Genomic DNA, 19,668 nt, shown 5'->3' with positions numbered 1-19,668 from the left:
ACCCAGAGTCTCTCAGAGCGTTCACAGTCAGCCCACTGACCTCAACCCAGAGTCTCTCAGAGCGTTCACAGTCAGCCCACTGACCTCAACCCAGAGTCTCTCAGAGCGTTCACAGTCAACTCACTACCACTGCTATTAGATCACAGCAAAATCACAGTCTACCTGAACAGAGCAATACTCAACCATGAGGCATCAAAGCCCAACATACTGTACGCTCCTTTGAAATGATATAGATGGAAGGAAAGTAGTATAGCAACCTACCAGACAACAATTAGACAACAACACATGTAATACCGTTTAGACAACTTCCTGGAGAAAACGTTTCACTGAGATAGCGAAGGAGTAAACCTGCCAGTAGAAAGCCTACAGTATATTTGACCTTTCAACTTCCCTATCAAATCTAAACATGTCCAGCAGACATCAGAAACCAGCTCAATGTAATTTAATAATCGATAGAATCTAACCACTTGTGGGAAAATTGTAAAACACTAAACAAACAACAACACGAAGAGTTATGAGAGAGAGAGAGAGAGAGAAAGACAGAGAGTATAATGTTTACTGTTTTTATTGTTTATTATCTACTTCACTTGCTTTGAAAATGTAAACATATGTTTCCCATGCCAATTAAAGCCCCATGCATTGAGAGAGAGAGAACAACAAAAAATGTCCAGCAGTCTAATTTAACAACATGTGGGGTTTTATGTGACAATTTGGGAGCATGGTAATATATTCCACTGGGTCGTCATTGACCGAGTACCAATCAGAGCGGTTGCTGGCAGCTTCCTGCACTTTGAGACTTATGACACTCCCCCTCCACCTCCCCTGGAGTTTATAACGGCAGGAGGGAGAACCCAATCATTCTAGAGTGTTCTTTCCTGCCTCACAGCTCCAGACCCCCTCCTCACTTTAACACCTAGACAGACCTAGACTACACCTGTTGCTGTTCTGTTCTTCTCTTCCTCTGTGACAGAGGTCTGTCTGTCACCACTCTGTTGGTCTTTAAATCCTCCTTCATCCGTCCATTTGTCTATCCATCCGTCCATCCAGAAAGAGAGAGAGAGTGACCGGGAGAGACTCCCCATGTTTATGTGAATACCCTGAACAGACTGAACTGACAGACAGACTGACAGACCTGCAACACTATTTGGGACGTTATCTGTTATTCATTTAGGTATGTATACGTTTATGGTATGTATTAGACTTCCCCCTAGACGCTGCTACTGTAGACTACCGTGTGTTTTATCTTACTGCTGAAAGGTCAACGTGGTTCATCTGACTGACAGTAAGATGCTGTACGGACAGAGAAACGTGTGAGTGTTTGTGTTGTATGTTTGTGTGTTTTCTGAGGTTGTGTAGGTTGATGTCATTTGCGTCGTCACAGATGTGTGTGGGTAGTGTGTGTGTGTGTGTGTGTGTGGGTGTGTAATCTACCTGTGTGCTTGTGATGACATTTGCGTTGTTAAAAAGGTGCATTGAGTTCAAGTGTGTGTATGTAAGTGTGTGTGTGTGTGTGTGTGTGTACTCCTTCCATGTGTTGATAGAGCTGCATGTCTTGGCAGTAGGTCTCCAGGGGTTATGTAACAGTGAATACATACCTCCCCAGAATAGCTTAAAGAGAATTGCATGCCTCGGTTTACCCAGCACAACCCAATTTAAACCCACGGGTGCCAATCACAACTGAACCAGGTCAACTTGGTTCGTAACACTTGTAAATGCTGGGGAAATAACTGTACTTTTTCATCGAGATAAAAGTCAAAGACTACAGTATCTTGTTTTGAGTCTCTCTCTCTCTCTCGCTCTCTCTCTCTCTCTCTCTCTCTCTCTCTCTCTCTCTCTCTCTCTCTCTCTCTCTCTCTCTCTCTCTCTCTCTCTTCCAAAGGGAATAGACACTCAACACAAGGGAAATAAACAAGAGAAACTTTAGTAAACACTGATAAATGTTGTTATATTATGTCTTCGTTGTAACAATGTGAAGATAAATAAACAGATCAATATAGTTTGTATTCACAATGTTGTTTGTGCTCCTCTGGTTGCCCTTTTCTCAAAGCAATGGGCCACACATCTTCCTAGTGTGACTACACACTGTGGCGTTTTACCCAACAGATATGGATTTGGTGTCCTTAGGCCATTTTGCCACAACTTTGGAAGCATGCTTGGGGTCATTGTCCATTTGGAAGACCCATTTGCGACCAAGCTTTAACTTCCTGACTGATGTCTTGAGATGTTGCTTCAATATATTCACATAATTTTCCTTCCTTTTGTGAAGTGCCCCAGTCCCTCCTGCAGCAAAGCACCCCCACAACATGATGCTGCCACACCCGTGCTTCACGGTTGGGATGGTGTTCTTCTGCTTGCAAGCCTCTCCCTTTTTCTTCCAAACATAACGATGGTCATTGTGGCCAAACAGTTCTATTTTTGTTTCATCAGACATCAGGACATTTCTCCAAAAAGTACGATCTTTGTCCCCATCTGCAGTTGCAAACCGTAGTCTGGCTTTTTTATGGCGGTTTTGGAGCAGTGGCTTCTTTCTTGCTGAGCGGCCATTCAGGTTATGTCGATATATGACTCATTTTACTGCGGATATAGATACTTTTGTACCCGTTTCCTCCAGCATCTTCACAAGGTCATTTGCTGTTGTTCTGGGACTGATTTGCACTTTTCGCACCAAAGTACATTCTTCTCTAGGAGACAGAACGTGCCTCCTTCCTGAGCGGTATGACGGCTATATGGTCCAATGGTGTTTATACTTGCGTACTATTGTTTGTACAGATGAACTTGGTACCTTCAGGTGTTTGGAAATTTCTCCCAAGGATGAACCAGACTTGTGGAGGTCCACATTATTTTTCTGAGGTCTTGGCTGATTTCTTTAGATTTTCCCATGATGTCAAGCAAAGATGCACTGAGTTTGAAGGTAGATCTTGAAATACATCCACAGGTACACCTGGTATACCTCCAACTGACTCAAATTATGTCAATTAGGACAGACAGTAGGGTGAAGGACAGACAGTAAGGTGTAGGACAGACAGTGTGGTATAGGACAGACAGTATGGTGTAGGACAGACAGTATGGTATAGGACTGACAGTATGGTGTAGGACAGACAGTATGGTGTAGGACAGACAGTATGGTATAGGACAGACAGTATGGTGTAGGACAGACAGTATGGTGTAGGACAGACAGTATGGTGTAGGACAGACAGTATGGTGTAGGACAGACAGTATGGTGTAGGACAGACAGTATGATGTAGGACAGACAGTATGGTGTAGGACAGACAGTATGATGTAGGACAGACAGTATGATGTAGGACAGACAGTATGGTGTAGGACAGACAGTATGATGTAGGACAGACAGTATGATGTAGGACAGACAGTATGGTGTAGGACAGACAGTATGGTGTAGGACAGACAGTATGATGTAGGACAGACAGTATGGTGTAGGACAGACAGTATGGTGTAGGACAGACAGTATGGTGTAGGACAGACAGTATGGTGTAGGACAGACAGTATGATGTAGGACAGACAGTATGGTGTAGGACAGACAGTATGGTGTAGGACAGACAGAATGGTGTAGGACAGACAGTATGGTGTAGGACAGACAGTATGATGTAGGACAGACAGTATGGTGTAGGACAGACAGTATGATGTAGGACAGACAGTATGGTGTAGGACAGACAGTATGGTGTAGGACAGACAGTATGATGTAGGACAGACAGTATGATGTAGGACAGACAGTATGGTGTAGGACAGACAGTATGGTGTAGGACAGACAGTATGGTGTAGGACAGACCTGAAACGTGATATCTTAGACTCAAGTCTTCACATGATTGTGTTGTATAACGGTGGCCCTCGCATACACACACTAACCCATACACACACTAACACACACACACACACACAAACACTAACCCGCATACACACACTAATCCACACACACACACACAAACACTAACCCACACACTAACCCACATACACACACTAACCCGCATACACACACTAACCCGCATACACACACTACCACACACACACACACACACACACACACACACACAGAGAGAGTCGGGGAGAACGTTGGAAAACTACTGAGAGACATTCCTGGAGAGTGAGAGGAGACGTGTTGGTATGGCTGTTCAACCAGACTAATTATACCCTGTGACAACACAGACAGAATCATGTTTCAATGCATCACAGAAGTCGACCAATCACACCGTCTATGTAGATAGTTTATCTGAACCTGATGTAAACTTAGACGAACAAAATAAAGGAAAGAACATTTTAAAAGATATGTTAAGAAATAAATATATGGAGGATTGGAAATGATCCAGACAATAACATTAATTGAAGCCACAATCTATTTGTCCTATTAAAGTTGATCCACCCGCCCCCCCGCACCCCCCGACTTATATACTGAGTTGACAGTATTAAAGTTGATCCACCCCCCCCCCCCCCCTAACTTATATACTGAGTTGACAAAGCATTATGAACACCCTTGACATTTTATTTAACCTTCATTTATCTAAGAAGGTCAGTTAAGGACAAATTCTTATTTACAATGACGGCCTACCCCAGCCTAACCCTACCCCAGCCTATCCCTACCCCAGCCTATCCCTACCCCAGCCTAACCCTACCCCAGCCTATCCCTACTCCAGCCTATCCCTACCCCAGCCTAACCCTACCCCAGACTATCCCTACCCCAGCCTATCCCTACCCCAGCCTAACCCTACCCCAGCCTATCCCTACCCCAGCCTATCCCTACCCCAGCCTATCCCTACCCCAGCCTATCCCTACCCCAGCCTAACCCTACCCCAGCCTATCCCTACCCCAGCCTAACCCTACCCCAGCCTAACCCTTCCCAAGCCAAACCCTACCCCAGACAAAACCTACCCCAGCCAAACCCTACCCCAGCCTAACCCTACCCCAGCCTAACCCTTCCCAAGCCAAACCCTACCCCAGACAAACCCTACCCCAGACAAAACCTACCCCAGCCAAACCCTACCCCAGCCTAACCCTACCCCAGCCTAACCCTATCCCAGCCCCAGGAGTGGTGTGTGTAATGATAGAGGTATCGAGGTATACTATGTGTGTGTGTGTGTGTGTGTGTGTGTGTGTGTGATGTGTGTAGACCTAAGTGATGTGTGTAGACCTAAGTGATGTGTCTCGACCTAAGTGATGTGTGTCGACCTAAGTGATGTGTCTCGACCTAAGTGCTAGTCAAGGAAGTGGTTTGTTAGCAGAGCCAGAGTTGGCTTATACCTGTCTTGACGAGAGAGGGCAGGTAAAGGGTCGGAGACAGAGAGTAGAGTTCAAGGGTAGAGGTCAGAGGTCGAAGACGCCTGTCTCTACTAGAACCAGGTGAGACAGTGTCGGCTACATGTATCGGCAAGCCACCGTTCTAACCATTAACAAACCAAGAGAAACCCCTCCCTTTTTTTGACAGAGGGTGACACTGGTTTTTGGAGGTAGGAGGTACCATAGCAGATTCCTGGAGTGGAGCCTTGCCCTCCATACCTGGTCGCTAGAACACAGTGAGAGCTGGGAAATCTGCTCCCCAGCCGGACCCTCTAGACATGTCTACTGAATCAGCACTACATTCAGAGAGGAGGAAAGAAACGAGGAAAGAAAGAAAGAAAGAGAGAGAGGAGAGACAGACACAGACACAGACACAGACACAGACACAGACACAGACACAGAGACAGAGACAGAGACAGAGACAGAGACAGAGACAGAGACACAGACAGACAGACAGACAGACAGACAGACAGACAGACAGAGAGAGAGAGACACTTGTGAAAGACCGAGGGAGGAGGAGAGGAACTGGCCAACCCTTAGAGCCTGGTTCCTCTCCAGGTTTCTTCTGTGCTTCTGCATTGCATGCTGTTTGGGGTTGTAGGCTGGGTTTCTGTACAGCACCAAGTGAGATCTGCTGATGTGAAAATGGCTTCATGAATACCTTGTATTGAATTTGATTGGCTGCAGTTGTGGTCCAGCCGTATAATACTGGGATTGTAGTTCTCTTCTCTACCACTCCTTCTACCCACCGACAGAACGTCTCCTCACATATCCCTCTAGTGTGAAGACAGACAGAAACATAATCCATCCATTCAGATCGACACTGGTAGTAAATATGACAGATCTGAACAGGAGTTCTGGGATTGATAATTACTTAGTCGTCTTCCCTTTAAGATAAATCTCCCTCCCTCCCTCCATCTCCCTTCCCTTCCCTTCCTCCCTCCCTCCCTCCCTTCCTTCCCTCCCTCCCTTACCCCCCTCATCTCCCCTACAGCCTCAGTCTCACCCCCCTCATCTCCCCTACAGCCCCAGTCTCACCCCCCCCCATCTCCCCTACAGCCCCAGTCTCACCCCCCCCCCATCTCCCCTACAGCCCCAGTCTCACCCCCCCATCTCCCCAACAGCCCCAGTCTCACCCCCCCCATCTCCCCAACAGCCCCAGTCTCACCCCCCCCATCTCCCCAACAGCCCCAGTCTCACCCCCCCCCTCATCTCCCCTACAGCCCCAGTCTCACCCCCCCCCCCCATCTCCCCTACAGCACCAGTCTCACCCCGCCCCTCATCTCCCCTACAGCCCCAGTCTCACCCCCCCTCATCTCCCCTACAGCCCCAGTCTTACCCCCCCCTCATCTCCCCTACAGCCCCAGTCTTACCCCCCCCTCATCTCCCCTACAGCCCCAGTCTTACCCCCCCTCATCTCCCCTACAGCCCCAATCTCACCCCCCCTCATCTCCCCTACAGCCCCAGTCTTACCCCCCCTCATCTCCCCTACAGCCCCAGTCTTACCCCCCCTCATCTCCCCTACAGCCCCAGTCTCACCCCCCCTCATCTCCCCTACAGCCCCAATCTCACCCCCCCTCATCTCCCCTACAGCCCCAGTCTTACCCCCCCTCATCTCCCCTACAGCCCCAATCTCACCCCTCCTCATCTCCCCTACAGCCCCAGTCTTACCCCCCCTCATCTCCCCTACAGCCCCAGTCTTACCCCCCCTCATCTCCCCTACAGCCCCAGTCTTACCCCCACTCATCTCCCCTACAGCCCCAGTCTCACCCCCCCTCATCTCCCCTACAGCCCCAATCTCACCCCCCCCCCCATCTCCCCTACAGCCTCACCCCCCCCCCCCCCCTCACCTTTTGTAGCACAAAACACCACTCTATAAAGACTATCTTGCCTGAACCTACATCAGAGCATAACCTACATCAGGACATAACCTACATCAGGACTTAACCTACATCAGGACTTAACCTACATCAGGACTTAACCTACATCAGGACATAACCTACATCAGGACTTAACCTACATCAGGACTTAACCTACATCAGGACTTAACCTACATCAGGACTTAACCTACATCAGGACTTAACCTACATCAGGACTTAACCTACATCAGGACATAACCTGCATCAGGACTTAACCTACATCAGGACATAACCTACATCAGGACATAACCTACATCAGGACTTAACCTACATCAGGACTTAACCTACATCAGGACTTAACCTACATCAGGACTTAACCTACATCAGGACTTAACCTACATCAGGACATAACCTACATCAGGACTTAACCTACATCAGGACTTAACCTACATCAGGACTTAACCTACATCAGGACTTAACCTACATCAGGACATAACCTGCATCAGGACTTAACCTACATCAGGACATAACCTACATCAGGACTTAACCTACATCAGGACATAACCTGCATCAGGACTTAACCTACATCAGGACTTAACCTACATCAGGACTTAACCTACATCAGGACATAACCTATATTAGGACTTAACCTACATCAGGACATAACCTACATCAGGACTTAACCTACATCAGGACTTAACCTACATCAGGACATAACCTATATTAGGACTTAACCTACATCAGGACATAACCTACATCAGGACTTAACCTACATCAGGACTTAACCTACATCAGGACTTAACCTACATCAGGACTTAACCTACATCAGGACATAACCTGCATCAGGACTTAACCTACATCAGGACATAACCTACATCAGGACATAACCTACATCAGGACATAACCTACATCAGGACATAACCTATATTAGGACTTAACCTACATCAGGACATAACCTACATCAGGACATAACCTATATTAGGACTTAACCTACATCAGGACATAACCTACATCAGGACATAACCTACATCAGGACATAACCTACATCAGGACATAACCTACATCAGGACATAACCTACATCAGGACTTAACCTACATCAGGACTTAACCTACATCAGGACATAACCTATATTAGGACTTAACCTACATCAGGACATAACCTATATCAGGGTTCTTCAATAGTGGGCTGCAGGCCAGATTCATCCCACGGGTGATTTTATTTCGCACTCCAAGTTTTTGTTTTTTGTTTTTTTGTTGTTGCACATAAACAACGGTAAAATCTTCTCCATTGTCCCTCAACCAGGCTGAATGTCACTGGGGAGCACTGACCTACACAGCCAATGTAACTTCTCCATTGTCCCTCAACCAGGCTGAATGTCACTGGGGAGCACTGACCTACACAGCCAATGTAACTTCTCCATTGTCCCTGAACCAGGCTGTCATGTCACTGGGGAGCACTGACCTACACAGCCAATGTAACTTCTCCATTGTCCCTCAACCAGGCTGAATGTCACTGGGGAGCACTGACCTACGCAGCCAATGTAACTTCTCCATTGTCCCTCAACCAGGCTGAATGTCACTGGGGAGCACTGACCTACGCAGCCAATGTAACTTCTCCATTGTCCCTCAACCAGGCTGAATGTCACTGGGGAGCACTGACCTACGCAGCCAATGTAACTTCTCCATTGTCCCTCAACCAGGCTGAATGTCACTGGGGAGCACTGACCTACGCAGCCAATGTAACTTCTCCATTGTCCCTCAACCAGGCTGAATGTCACTGGGGAGCACTGACCTACACAGCCAATGTAACTTCTCCATTGTCCCTGAACCAGGCTGTCATGTCACTGGGGAGCACTGACCTACACAGCCAATGTAACTTCTCCATTGTCCCTCAACCAGGCTGAATGTCACTGGGGAGCACTGACCTACACAGCCAATGTAACTTCTCCATTGTCCCTGAACCAGGCTGTCATGTCACTGGGGAGCACTGACCTACACAGCCAATGCAACTTCTCCATTGTCCCTCAACCAGGCTGAATGTCACTGGGGAGCACTGACCTACACAGCCAATGTAACTTCTCCATTGTCCCTGAACCAGGCTGTCATGTCACTGGGGAGCACTGACCTACACAGCCAATGTAACTTCTCCATTGTCCCTCAACCAGGCTGAATGTCATTGGGGAGCACTGACCTACACAGCCAATGTAACTTCTCCATTGTCCCTCAACCAGGCTGAATGTCACTGGGGAGCACTGACCTACACAGCCAATGCAACTTCTCCATTGTCCCTCAACCAGGCTGAATGTCATGTCACTGGGGAGCACTGACCTACACAGCCAATGCAACTTCTCTATTGTCCCTGAACCAGGCTGTCATGTCATTGACAAGCCATACCAGTAGTAACAATAGTAGACGATGGTAATGTTATCTCAACGTTTAGCCAAAGAAGTGGCTAAGCTAGATTTAACTGAGCAAAACCGTTTCAACCTGTCTAATGTAAGAGTTGTGACTGAGTTCATTCTCACCTGGGCAGTGTCGTACCCATAGGTTTCTATGGTGGGAGCAAGAGCACAGTGAAAACCCACCCACCCTGTTGTGACTACTGTAGAGACTATTGCAAAACAGTGTTTTTAACCAGATATTTAGTGAGAAATTAAGATATTTCGATATAAAAAAAAAAGATGTATATATTCCTGCCTTTTTCTTACCGTTTTTAAAATGTTGTTGGATGAGGGTGGTCGTCCTCCTCCGTTCCACAGTCCGCCCTTCCTGTTCTTTAACCAATGCATCTCTTCTCTTGGACGGCCACCATACATTCCTATCTATACATACAGTAGACTACATGTCTACTCTCACCTGACCAAAGATGGGGTAGGTTCCTCTCCTCCTTCCCTTCCACAACACGTATAGACCTCTACGCACCTGACAATACACCTCTATGTACACACAGTCTCCATAGACCTCTATACACCTATAAAATATATATATATAATATATAAGCCTATATATAAACTGTATACACACAGTCTCTATAGACCTCTATAAACCTCTATGTATAAACACACAGTCTCTATAGACCTCTTATACACCTCTATGTATACACACAGTCTCCATAGACCTCTATAAACCTATAAAATATATATATATATATATAATATATAAACATATATATAAACTGTATACACACAGTCTCTACCTCTACACACCTGACACTACAGCTCTATGTATACACACAGTCTCTATATACCTCTATACACCTTTATGTATACACACAGTCTCTATAGACCTCTATAAACCTCTATGTATACACACAGCCTCTATATACCTCTATACACCTGCCACTACACCTCTATGTATACACACAGTCTCTATAGACCTCTATACACCTCTATGTATACACACAGTCTCTATAGACCTCTATACACCTCTATGTATACACACAGTCTCTATAGACCTCTATACACCTCTATGTATACACACAGTCTCTATAGACCTCTATACACCTCTATGTATACACACAGTCTCTATAGACCTCTATATACCTCTATGTATACACACAGTCTCTATAGACCTCTATACACCTCTATGTATACACACAGTCTCTATAGACCTCTATACACCTCTATGTATACACACAGTCTCTATAGACCTCTATACACCTCTATGTATACACACAGTCTCTATAGACCTCTATACACCTCTATGTATACACACAGTCTCTACCTCTACACACCTGACACTACACCTCTATGTATACACACAGTCTCTATAGACCTCTATACACCTCTATGTATACACACAGTCTCTATAGACCTCTACAAACCTCTATGTATACACACAGTCTCTATAGACCTCTATAAACCTATTAAAAAATATATATATATAATATATAAACCTATATATAAACTGTATACACACAGTCTCTACCTCTACACACCTGACACTACAGCTCTATGTATACACACAGTCTCTATAGACCTCTATACACCTTTATGTATACACACAGTCTCTATAGACCTCTATACACCTCTATGTATACACACAGCCTCTATATACCTCTATACACCTCTATGTATAAACACACAGTCTCTATAGACCTCTATACACCTGACACTACACCTCTATGTATACACACAGCCTCTATATACCTCTATACACCTTTATGTATACACACAGTCTCTATAGACCTCTATAAACCTCTATGTATACACACAGCCTCTATATACCTCTATACACCTCTATGTATAAACACACAGTCTCTATAGACCTCTATACACCTCTATGTATACACACAGCCTCTATATACCTCTATACACCTCTATGTATAAACACACAGTCTCTATATACCTCTATACACCTCTATGTATAAACACACAGTCTCTATAGACCTCTATACACCTGACACTACAGCTCTATGTATACACACAGCCTCTATATACCTCTATACACCTTTATGTATACACACAGTCTCTATAGACCTCTATAAACCTCTATGTATACACACAGCCTCTATATACCTCTATACACCTCTATGTATAAACACACAGTCTCTATAGACCTCTATACACCTCTATGTATACACACAGCCTCTATATACCTCTATACACCTCTATGTATAAACACACAGTCTCTATATACCTCTATACACCTCTATGTATAAACACACAGTCTCTATAGACCTCTATACACCTGACACTACACCTCTATGTATACACACAGCCTCTATGTACCTCTATACACCTGACACTACACCTCTATGTATACACACAGCCTATATGTACCTCTATACACCTGACACTACACCTCTATGTATACACACAGTCTCTATAGACCTCTATACACCTCTATGTATACACACAGTCTCTATAGACCTCTATACACCTCTATGTATAAACACACAGTCTCTATAGACCTCTATACACCTCTATGTATACACACAGTCTCTAAGGACCTCTGTACACCTCTATGTATACACACAGTCTCTATAGACCTCTATACACCTCTATTTATACACAGTCTCTATAGACCTCTATAAACCTATAAAATATATATATATATACATATAATATATAAACCTATATATAAACTGTATACACACAGTCTCTACCTCTACACACCTGACACTACAGCTCTATGTATACACACAGTCTCTATAGACCTCTATACACCTTTATGTATACACACAGTCTCTATAGACCTCTATACACCTCTATGTATACACACAGTCTCTATAGACCTCTATACACCTCTATGTATACACACAGCCTCTATATACCTCTATACACCTCTATGTATAAACACACAGTCTCTATAGACCTCTACAAACCTCTATGTATACACACAGTCTCTATAGACCTCTATACACCTCTATGTATACACACAGCCTCTATATACCTCTATACACCTCTATGTATAAACACACAGTCTCTATATACCTCTATACACCTCTATGTATAAACACACAGTCTCTATAGACCTCTATACACCTGACACTACACCTCTATGTATACACACAGCCTCTATGTACCTCTATACACCTGACACTACACCTCTATGTATACACACAGCCTCTATGTACCTCTATACACCTGACACTACACCTCTATGTATACACACAGTCTCTATAGACCTCTATACACCTCTATGTATACACACAGTCTCTATAGACCTCTATACACCTCTATGTATAAACACACAGTCTCTATAGACCTCTATACACCTCTATGTATACACACAGTCTCTAAGGACCTCTATACACCTCTATGTATACACACAGTCTCTATAGACCTCTATACACCTCTATGTATACACACAGTCTCTATAGACCTCTATACACCTCTATGTATAAACACAGTCTCTATAGACCTCTATACACCTCTATGTATAAACACACAGTCTCTATAGACCTCTATACACCTCTATGTATACACACAGTCTCTAAGGACCTCTATACACCTCTATGTATACACACAGTCTCTATAGACCTCTATACACCTCTATGTATACACTCTGTCTCTATAGACCTATATACACCTATATGTATACACACAGTCTCTAAGGACCTCTATACACCTCTATGTATACACACAGTCTCTATAGACCTCTATACACCTCTATTTATACACACAGTCTCTATAGACCTCTATAAACCTATAAAATATATATATATATACATATAATATATAAACATATATATAAACTGTATACACACAGTCTCTACCTCTACACACCTGACACTACAGCTCTATGTATACACACAGTCTCTATATACCTCTATACACCTTTATGTATACACACAGTCTCTATATACCTCTATATACCTCTATGTATACAGACAGTCTCTATAGACCTCTATACACCTCTATGTATACACACAGTCTCTATAGACCTCTATATACCTCTATGTATAAACACACAGTCTCTATATACCTCTATACACCTTTATGTATACACACAGTCTCTACCTCTACACACCTTTATGTATACACACAGTACACACTGTCCTTCCCTTCGTCTCTCGTAGACAACACCAATACCAGTCTAACACTGACAGTCTTCTAGACACACCAATACACGTCTACCTGAACACCACAACAGGCCTCTATATACACCAATACACTTCTACCTACCGCCAGTTAAATCCTCCATGATCAACCACTCACCAGAAAACACTATGTACATGGCAACAAGTCTTTGCTCACCTCCCGAGGTTTCGGTCCGTAAAACCTTGGGGGCCTCGTTCCCTGAAGAAGAGGGGGCCGGCGGACATTTTGTCAACGATGCTCAGCGCTGCCGGGTGAGACCCCGCCCATCTCTCCCCCACTCCCTCGTTCACGCCCCCCTCCCCCCACTCCTTCCTACACGCCCCCCACACTCCCTCCTTCACGCCCCCACCCCCCCACTCCCTCCTTCACGCCCTCCACTCCCTCCTACACCCCCCCACTCCCTCCTTCACCCCCCCCACTCCATCCTTCACCCCCCCACTCCCTCCTTCACCCCCCCACTCCCTCCTTCACCCCCCCGCCCACTCCCTCCTTCACCCCCCCCACTCCATCCTTCACCCCCCCCACTCCATCCTTCACCCCCCCCCACTCCCTCCTTCATCCCCCCCACTCCCTCCTTCACCCCCCCACTCCATCCTTCACCCCCCCCACTCCCTCCTTCACCCCCCCACTCCCTCCTTCACCCCCCCCCACTCCATCCTTCACCCCCCCACTCCATCCTTCACCCCCCCCCACTCCATCCTTCACCCCCCCCCACTCCATCCTACACCCCCCCCTACACGCCCTCCACTCCCTCCTTCACCCCCCCCCCCTCCATGACCAGTCAGCGCCTGACTTCAGAGTAAATAGCTTTTTTATTTGTGTTCTTCCTACATCCTTTCTTTCTTTCTCTCCACTTCCTCTCCTCCTTGTCCCTGTATCAGCTGATCATGGACTGGCTTCCTGTCGTTGAGTTCCTTGTTTATTTATTAGTTGTTTGTTTATTGTAATTGAGCTTGACAGGATAGCACGTGGTGAATGTTCCTCAGCGATCAACTATGTTGTCATGTGGTTCTGTTAAGATGTCAGTTCTATTTGTGCAACTCCCCCCTCTGCTTACCCTCCCTCAGCCCCATCCCAACACCCTCCTCTGTGACCCTCCCTCAGCCCCATCCCAACACCCCCCTCTCCACTCCCTCAGCCCCATCCCAACACCCCCCTCTGCCTAACCTCCCTCAGCCCCATCCCAACACCTCCCTCAGCCCCATCCCAACACCCCCCTCTGCCTACCCTCCCTCAGCCCCATCCCAACACCTCCCTCAGCCCCATCCCAACACCCCCCTCTGCCTACCCTCCCTCAGCCCCATCCCAACACCGCCCTTGTTACCCTCCCTCAGCCCCATCCCAACACCCCCCTCTACCCTCTCTCTAGCCCCATCCCAACACCTCCCTCAGCCCCATCCCAACACCCCCCTCTACCCTCCCTCAGCCCCATCCCAACACCTCCCTCACCCTCCCTCAGCCCCATCCCAACACCTCCCTCAACCCCATCCCAACACCTCCCCAGCCCCATCCCAACACCTCCCTCAGCCCCATCCCACACTCCCCTCAACCCCATCCCAACACCTCCCTCAGCCCTCCCTCAGCCCCATCCCAACACCCCCCTCTGTTACCCTCCCTCAGCCCCACCCCCCTGTTGTACAGTTATGAGATTATTGGAAGTGTTCCTATGGTATATCTATGTATCTATACTTATATTCTGAACTTTCCCTTCCTTTCTTTGATCCTGTCTTCTCTGCTGTTTGCATGGTAGTGTACAGCAGGAATGGTCAACTAGTGTCGGGCTCCATTTCATTTCAACTACAGTCCATTCAGGAAGTACCCTGAAATTCCAATTCCAATTATCTTCAATGCTTTTCAACTCTGAATATTTGGAATTGGAATGGACTTTACTTTTGGAATTGACTGTAATCTAAATGGAATCGAGCCCTAACCCTGTCCAGGCCAACCGTCCTCCTGGGAGACTAGGGATCCTGCAGAGGCTGCAGTAGAGAGGAGGGATGGGCAAGCATGATGTACATTCACTGTATGTACATCTCCCCCAATGCCTGAAACCTTCGTCTTTGTTCTTTTTCCTTTGTTTACAGATCTCTCTCTCTCTCTCTCTCTCTCTCTCTCTCTAGTTGAACAATAATTTGCTTCGGTGAGAAGAGGAAGGAGAACAAGGTTAAAATGTCTCTGAACGTTCCGGGCCTGATCGTCATGGCGATCTTCTACTTGCTGATCCTAGGCACGGGGATCTGGGCCTCGATGCGCTCCAAGAAGGTGGAGAGGAAGTGTACCGGGTCGGACGGGATGGAGATCACGCGGCCGCCGGACGCAACATCAACCTGTCGGTGGGGACTTCGATTCTCACTGGTAAGCAGCCAATCAGATTGGGGCTTGTAGAGACCATGCCCAATATACTGGTCGGAATCATCACACTGATTGGTGGGATGGAGGGAAGAGGAAGGGAAGAGGGAAGAGGGAGGGAGGGAAGGAGGGAAGGAGACAGGGAGGGAAGAGGAGGGAAGAGGGAGGGAGGGAAGGATGGAGGGAAGAGGAAGGGAAGAGGAAAGAGGGGGAGGGAAGGAGGAAGGAGAGAGGAGGGAGGAAAGAGGGGGAGGGAAGGATGGAGGGAAAGAGGAAGGGAGGGAGGGAAGAGGGGGGAGGGAAGGAGAGAGGGAGGGAAGAGGGAGGGGGAAGAGGGAGGGGAAGGGAAGGAGGGAAGGAGAGAGGGAGCGAGAGGGAGGGAGGGAGGGAGGGAAGAGGGAGGGAAGAAGGAGGGGGAGAGGGAGGGAAGAGGGAGGGAAGAGGAAGGGAAAGAGGAAGGGAGGGAAGGAGAGAAGGAGACAGGGAGGGAAGAGGAAGGGAAAGAGGAAGGGAAAGAGGGAGGGAGGGAAGCATGGAGGAAAGAGGAAGGGAAGAGGGAAGAGGGGGAGGGAAGGAGAGAGGGAGGGAGGAAAAGAGGGGGAGGGAAGGATGGAGGGAAAGAGGAAGGGAAAGAGGAAGGGAACGAGGGAGGGAGGGAAGGATGGAGGAAAGAGGAAGGGGAAGAGGGAAAGAGGGGGAGGGAAGGAGAGGGAGGGAGGGAAGAGGGGGGAAGGGGGAAGGATGGAGGAAGAGGAAGGGAAAGAGGAAAAGAGGGGGGAGGGAAGGAGGGAAGGAGAGAGGGGAGGGGAAGAGGGAGGGGGAAAGAGGAGGGAAGGGGAAGGAGGGAAGGAGAGGGAGCGAGAGGAGGAGGGAGGAAGAGGGAAGAGGGAGGGAAGAAAGGAGGGAGAGGGAGGGAAGAGGAGGGAAAGAGGAGGGAAAGCAGGAAAGGGAGGGAAGGAAGAGAAGGAGACAGGGAGGGGAAAGAGGAAGGAAAGAGGAAGGGAAAGAGGGAGGGAGGGAAGGATGGAGGGAGAGGAAGGGAAGAGGGAAGAGGGGGAGGGGAAGGAGAGAGGGAGGGAGGGAAAGAGGGGGAGGGAAGAGGAAGGAAAGAGGAAGGAAAGAGGAAGGGAAGAGGGAGGGAGGGAAGGATGGAGGGAAAGAGGAAGGGAAGAGGGGAAGGAGGAAGGAAGAAGGGAGGGAGGGAAGGAGGGAGGGAGGGAAGGATGGAGGGAAAGAGGAAGGGAAGAGGGAAAGAGGGGAGGGAAGGAAGGGAAGGAGAGAGGGAGGGAAGAGGGAGGGAAAGAGGGAGGGAGGGAAGGAGGGAAGGAGAGAGGGAGGGAAGAGGGAGGGAGGGAGGGAAGAGGGAAAGAGGGAGGAAGGAGAGAGGGAGGGAAGGAAGGAGGGAAGGAGAGGGAGGGAGGGAGGGAAGAGGAAGAGGGGAGGGAAGGAGAGGGAGGAGGGAAGGAGAGAGGGAGGGAGATTGCAGCATAGAAATAGAAACAACATGAAGGATCAGTTTATTCTCAGAAGCTTTAGACAAACAACAACCAATGGGTCAACTGCATATCTGTTTACGAGCCCTGGGGGAAGTGTTGAATATCAGATGTCTTTAGACTGCATGGCTACTGGACGCCACTAAACATCTGTTGACTTGTCACTGACAGCTTGTTGATAGTTAGTTGAGTGTCTACAGTGGGACTCTCAGAAGTAGGTGTTACTGCATTGGTATGTATTGGCCCATGTTTATGTGTGTTTTTCTCTCTCTCTCTCTCTCTCTCTCTCTCTCTTTCCCTCTCTCTCTCTCTCCCTCCCTCCCTCCCTCCTTCCTCCCTCTCCCCCTCCCTCCCTCCCTCCCTCCCTCCCTCCCTCCCTCCCTCCCTCCCTCCCTCTCTTTCCCTCCCTCCCTCCTCCCCCTCTCCCTACAGCTACGTGGGTTGGAGGAGGGTTTATCCTGGGTATAGCGGAGGCTGTCTACAACCCTACCCTGGGCTTGGTCTGGGCTCTGATGCCAGTCCCCTACGTACTCACCTTCTTCCTGGGTGAGTCATATGACCTCTAACCTCTAACCCACGGTCTGATCCTGGTACTAATAGCTGATATGAGCTGTATATACGGAGAGGGGCCCAATTTTACCAACCTTCACCTGATCCACTCTAGCACTAACCCTTCTGTTACCCAGTAACACAGTTATAAACACACCTGTGTGCTATGAGGTCATCTGGGAAGGTGCTCAGCAGGCCGAAACAGGATATGTGTTATGAAACAGTAGAGTGAGGTACTAAAGCTAAGATATGTTCTCTGCCCTTATCGACTGCGGCACTCTGGTCTAAAGTAGTGCACTATATAGGGAATAGGGCTCTGGATCTTAAAGTAGTGCACTATAGGGAATAGGGCCCGGTCTAAGCAAGCACCATATAAGGGAGAGGGCTCTGGTCTAAAAGTAGTGCACTATATCGGGAATAGGTCCCTGGTCAACAGTAGTGCACAATATAGGAATAGGGCCCTGGTCTAAAGTAGTGCACTATATAGGAAATAGGGCTCTGGGCTCAAAGTAGTGCACTATATAGGAAATAGGGCTTTGGTCTAAAGTAGTGCACTATATAGGGATAGGGCTCTGGTCTAAAGTAGTGCACTATCTAGGGAATAGGGCTCTGGGCCTAAATAGTACACTATATAGGGAATAGGGCTTTGGTCTAAAGTAGTGCACTATATAGGGAATAGGGCTCTGGTCTAAGTAGTGCACTATATAGGGAATAGGGCTCTGGTCTAAAGTAGTGCACTATATAGGGAATAGGGCTCTGGTCTAAAGTAGTCCACTATATAGGGAATAGGGCTCTGGTCTAAAGTAGTACACTATATAGGGAATAGGGCCCTGGTCAACAGTAGTGCACTATATAGGGAATAGGGCTCTGGGTCAAAAGTAGTGCACTATATAGGGAATAGGGCTCTGGTCTAAAAAGTAGTACACTATATAGGGAATAGGGCTCTGGTCAACAGTAGTATACTATATAGGGAATAGGGCCCTGGTCTAAAGTAGTGCACTATATAGGGAATAGGGCTCTGGTCTAAAGTAGTTCACTATATAGGGAATAGGGCTCTGGTCTAAAGTAGTGTACTATATAGGGAATAGGGCTCTGGTCTAAAGTAGTCCACTATATAGGGAATAGGGCTTTGGTCTAAAGTAGTGTACTATATAGGGAATAGGGCTCTGGTCTACAGTAGTACACTATATATTAGTGCACTATATGTGTGTATCAAGAATGGTCGACCACCTAAGGACATCCACCCCTATGGGCCCTGGTCAAACTACACCCTACTCCCCTCTGGGCCCTGGTCAAACTACACCCTACTCCCCTCTGGGCCCTGGTCAAACTACACCCTACTCCCCTATTGGCCCTGGTCAAACTACACCCTACTCCCCTATTGGCCCTGGCCAAACTACACCCTACTCCCCTATTGGCCCTGGTCAAACTACACCCTACTCCCCTATTGGCCCTGGCCAAACTACACCCTACTCCCCCATGGGCCTGGTCAAAATACACCCTACTCCCCTGATGGGCCCTGTCTAAACTACACCCTACTCCCCTATGGGTCAGGGAATAGGGTGCCATTTGGAACGTGATATTTGTGTA

The 19,668-nt window shown here is 47.4% G+C and overlaps 1 protein-coding gene across 1 annotated transcript in view; it reads left to right on the top strand.

The window, feature by feature from the left end:
• The first annotated feature begins 839 nt into the window (after nt 1-839).
• LOC110513305 (high affinity choline transporter 1) overlaps nt 840-19,668 on the top strand; it is a 39,331-nt gene continuing 20,502 nt past the window's right edge. Inside the window, 4 exon segments of the mRNA XM_090188070.1 lie at nt 840-1,171; nt 15,808-15,989; nt 15,992-16,042; nt 17,962-18,075. Of these exon segments, the coding sequence (XP_090044196.1) occupies nt 15,857-15,989; nt 15,992-16,042; nt 17,962-18,075 (298 nt within the window). The 5' untranslated portion in view covers nt 840-1,171; nt 15,808-15,856.

This window comes from Oncorhynchus mykiss, chromosome 10, assembly GCF_057628025.1.
Source record: "Oncorhynchus mykiss isolate SJ-2025 chromosome 10, ASM5762802v1, whole genome shotgun sequence".
Taxonomy (NCBI): domain Eukaryota; kingdom Metazoa; phylum Chordata; class Actinopteri; order Salmoniformes; family Salmonidae; genus Oncorhynchus; species Oncorhynchus mykiss.
The sequence above is the reverse complement of the archived record's forward strand: the minus strand, read 5'-3'. Positions and strand labels throughout refer to the sequence as shown.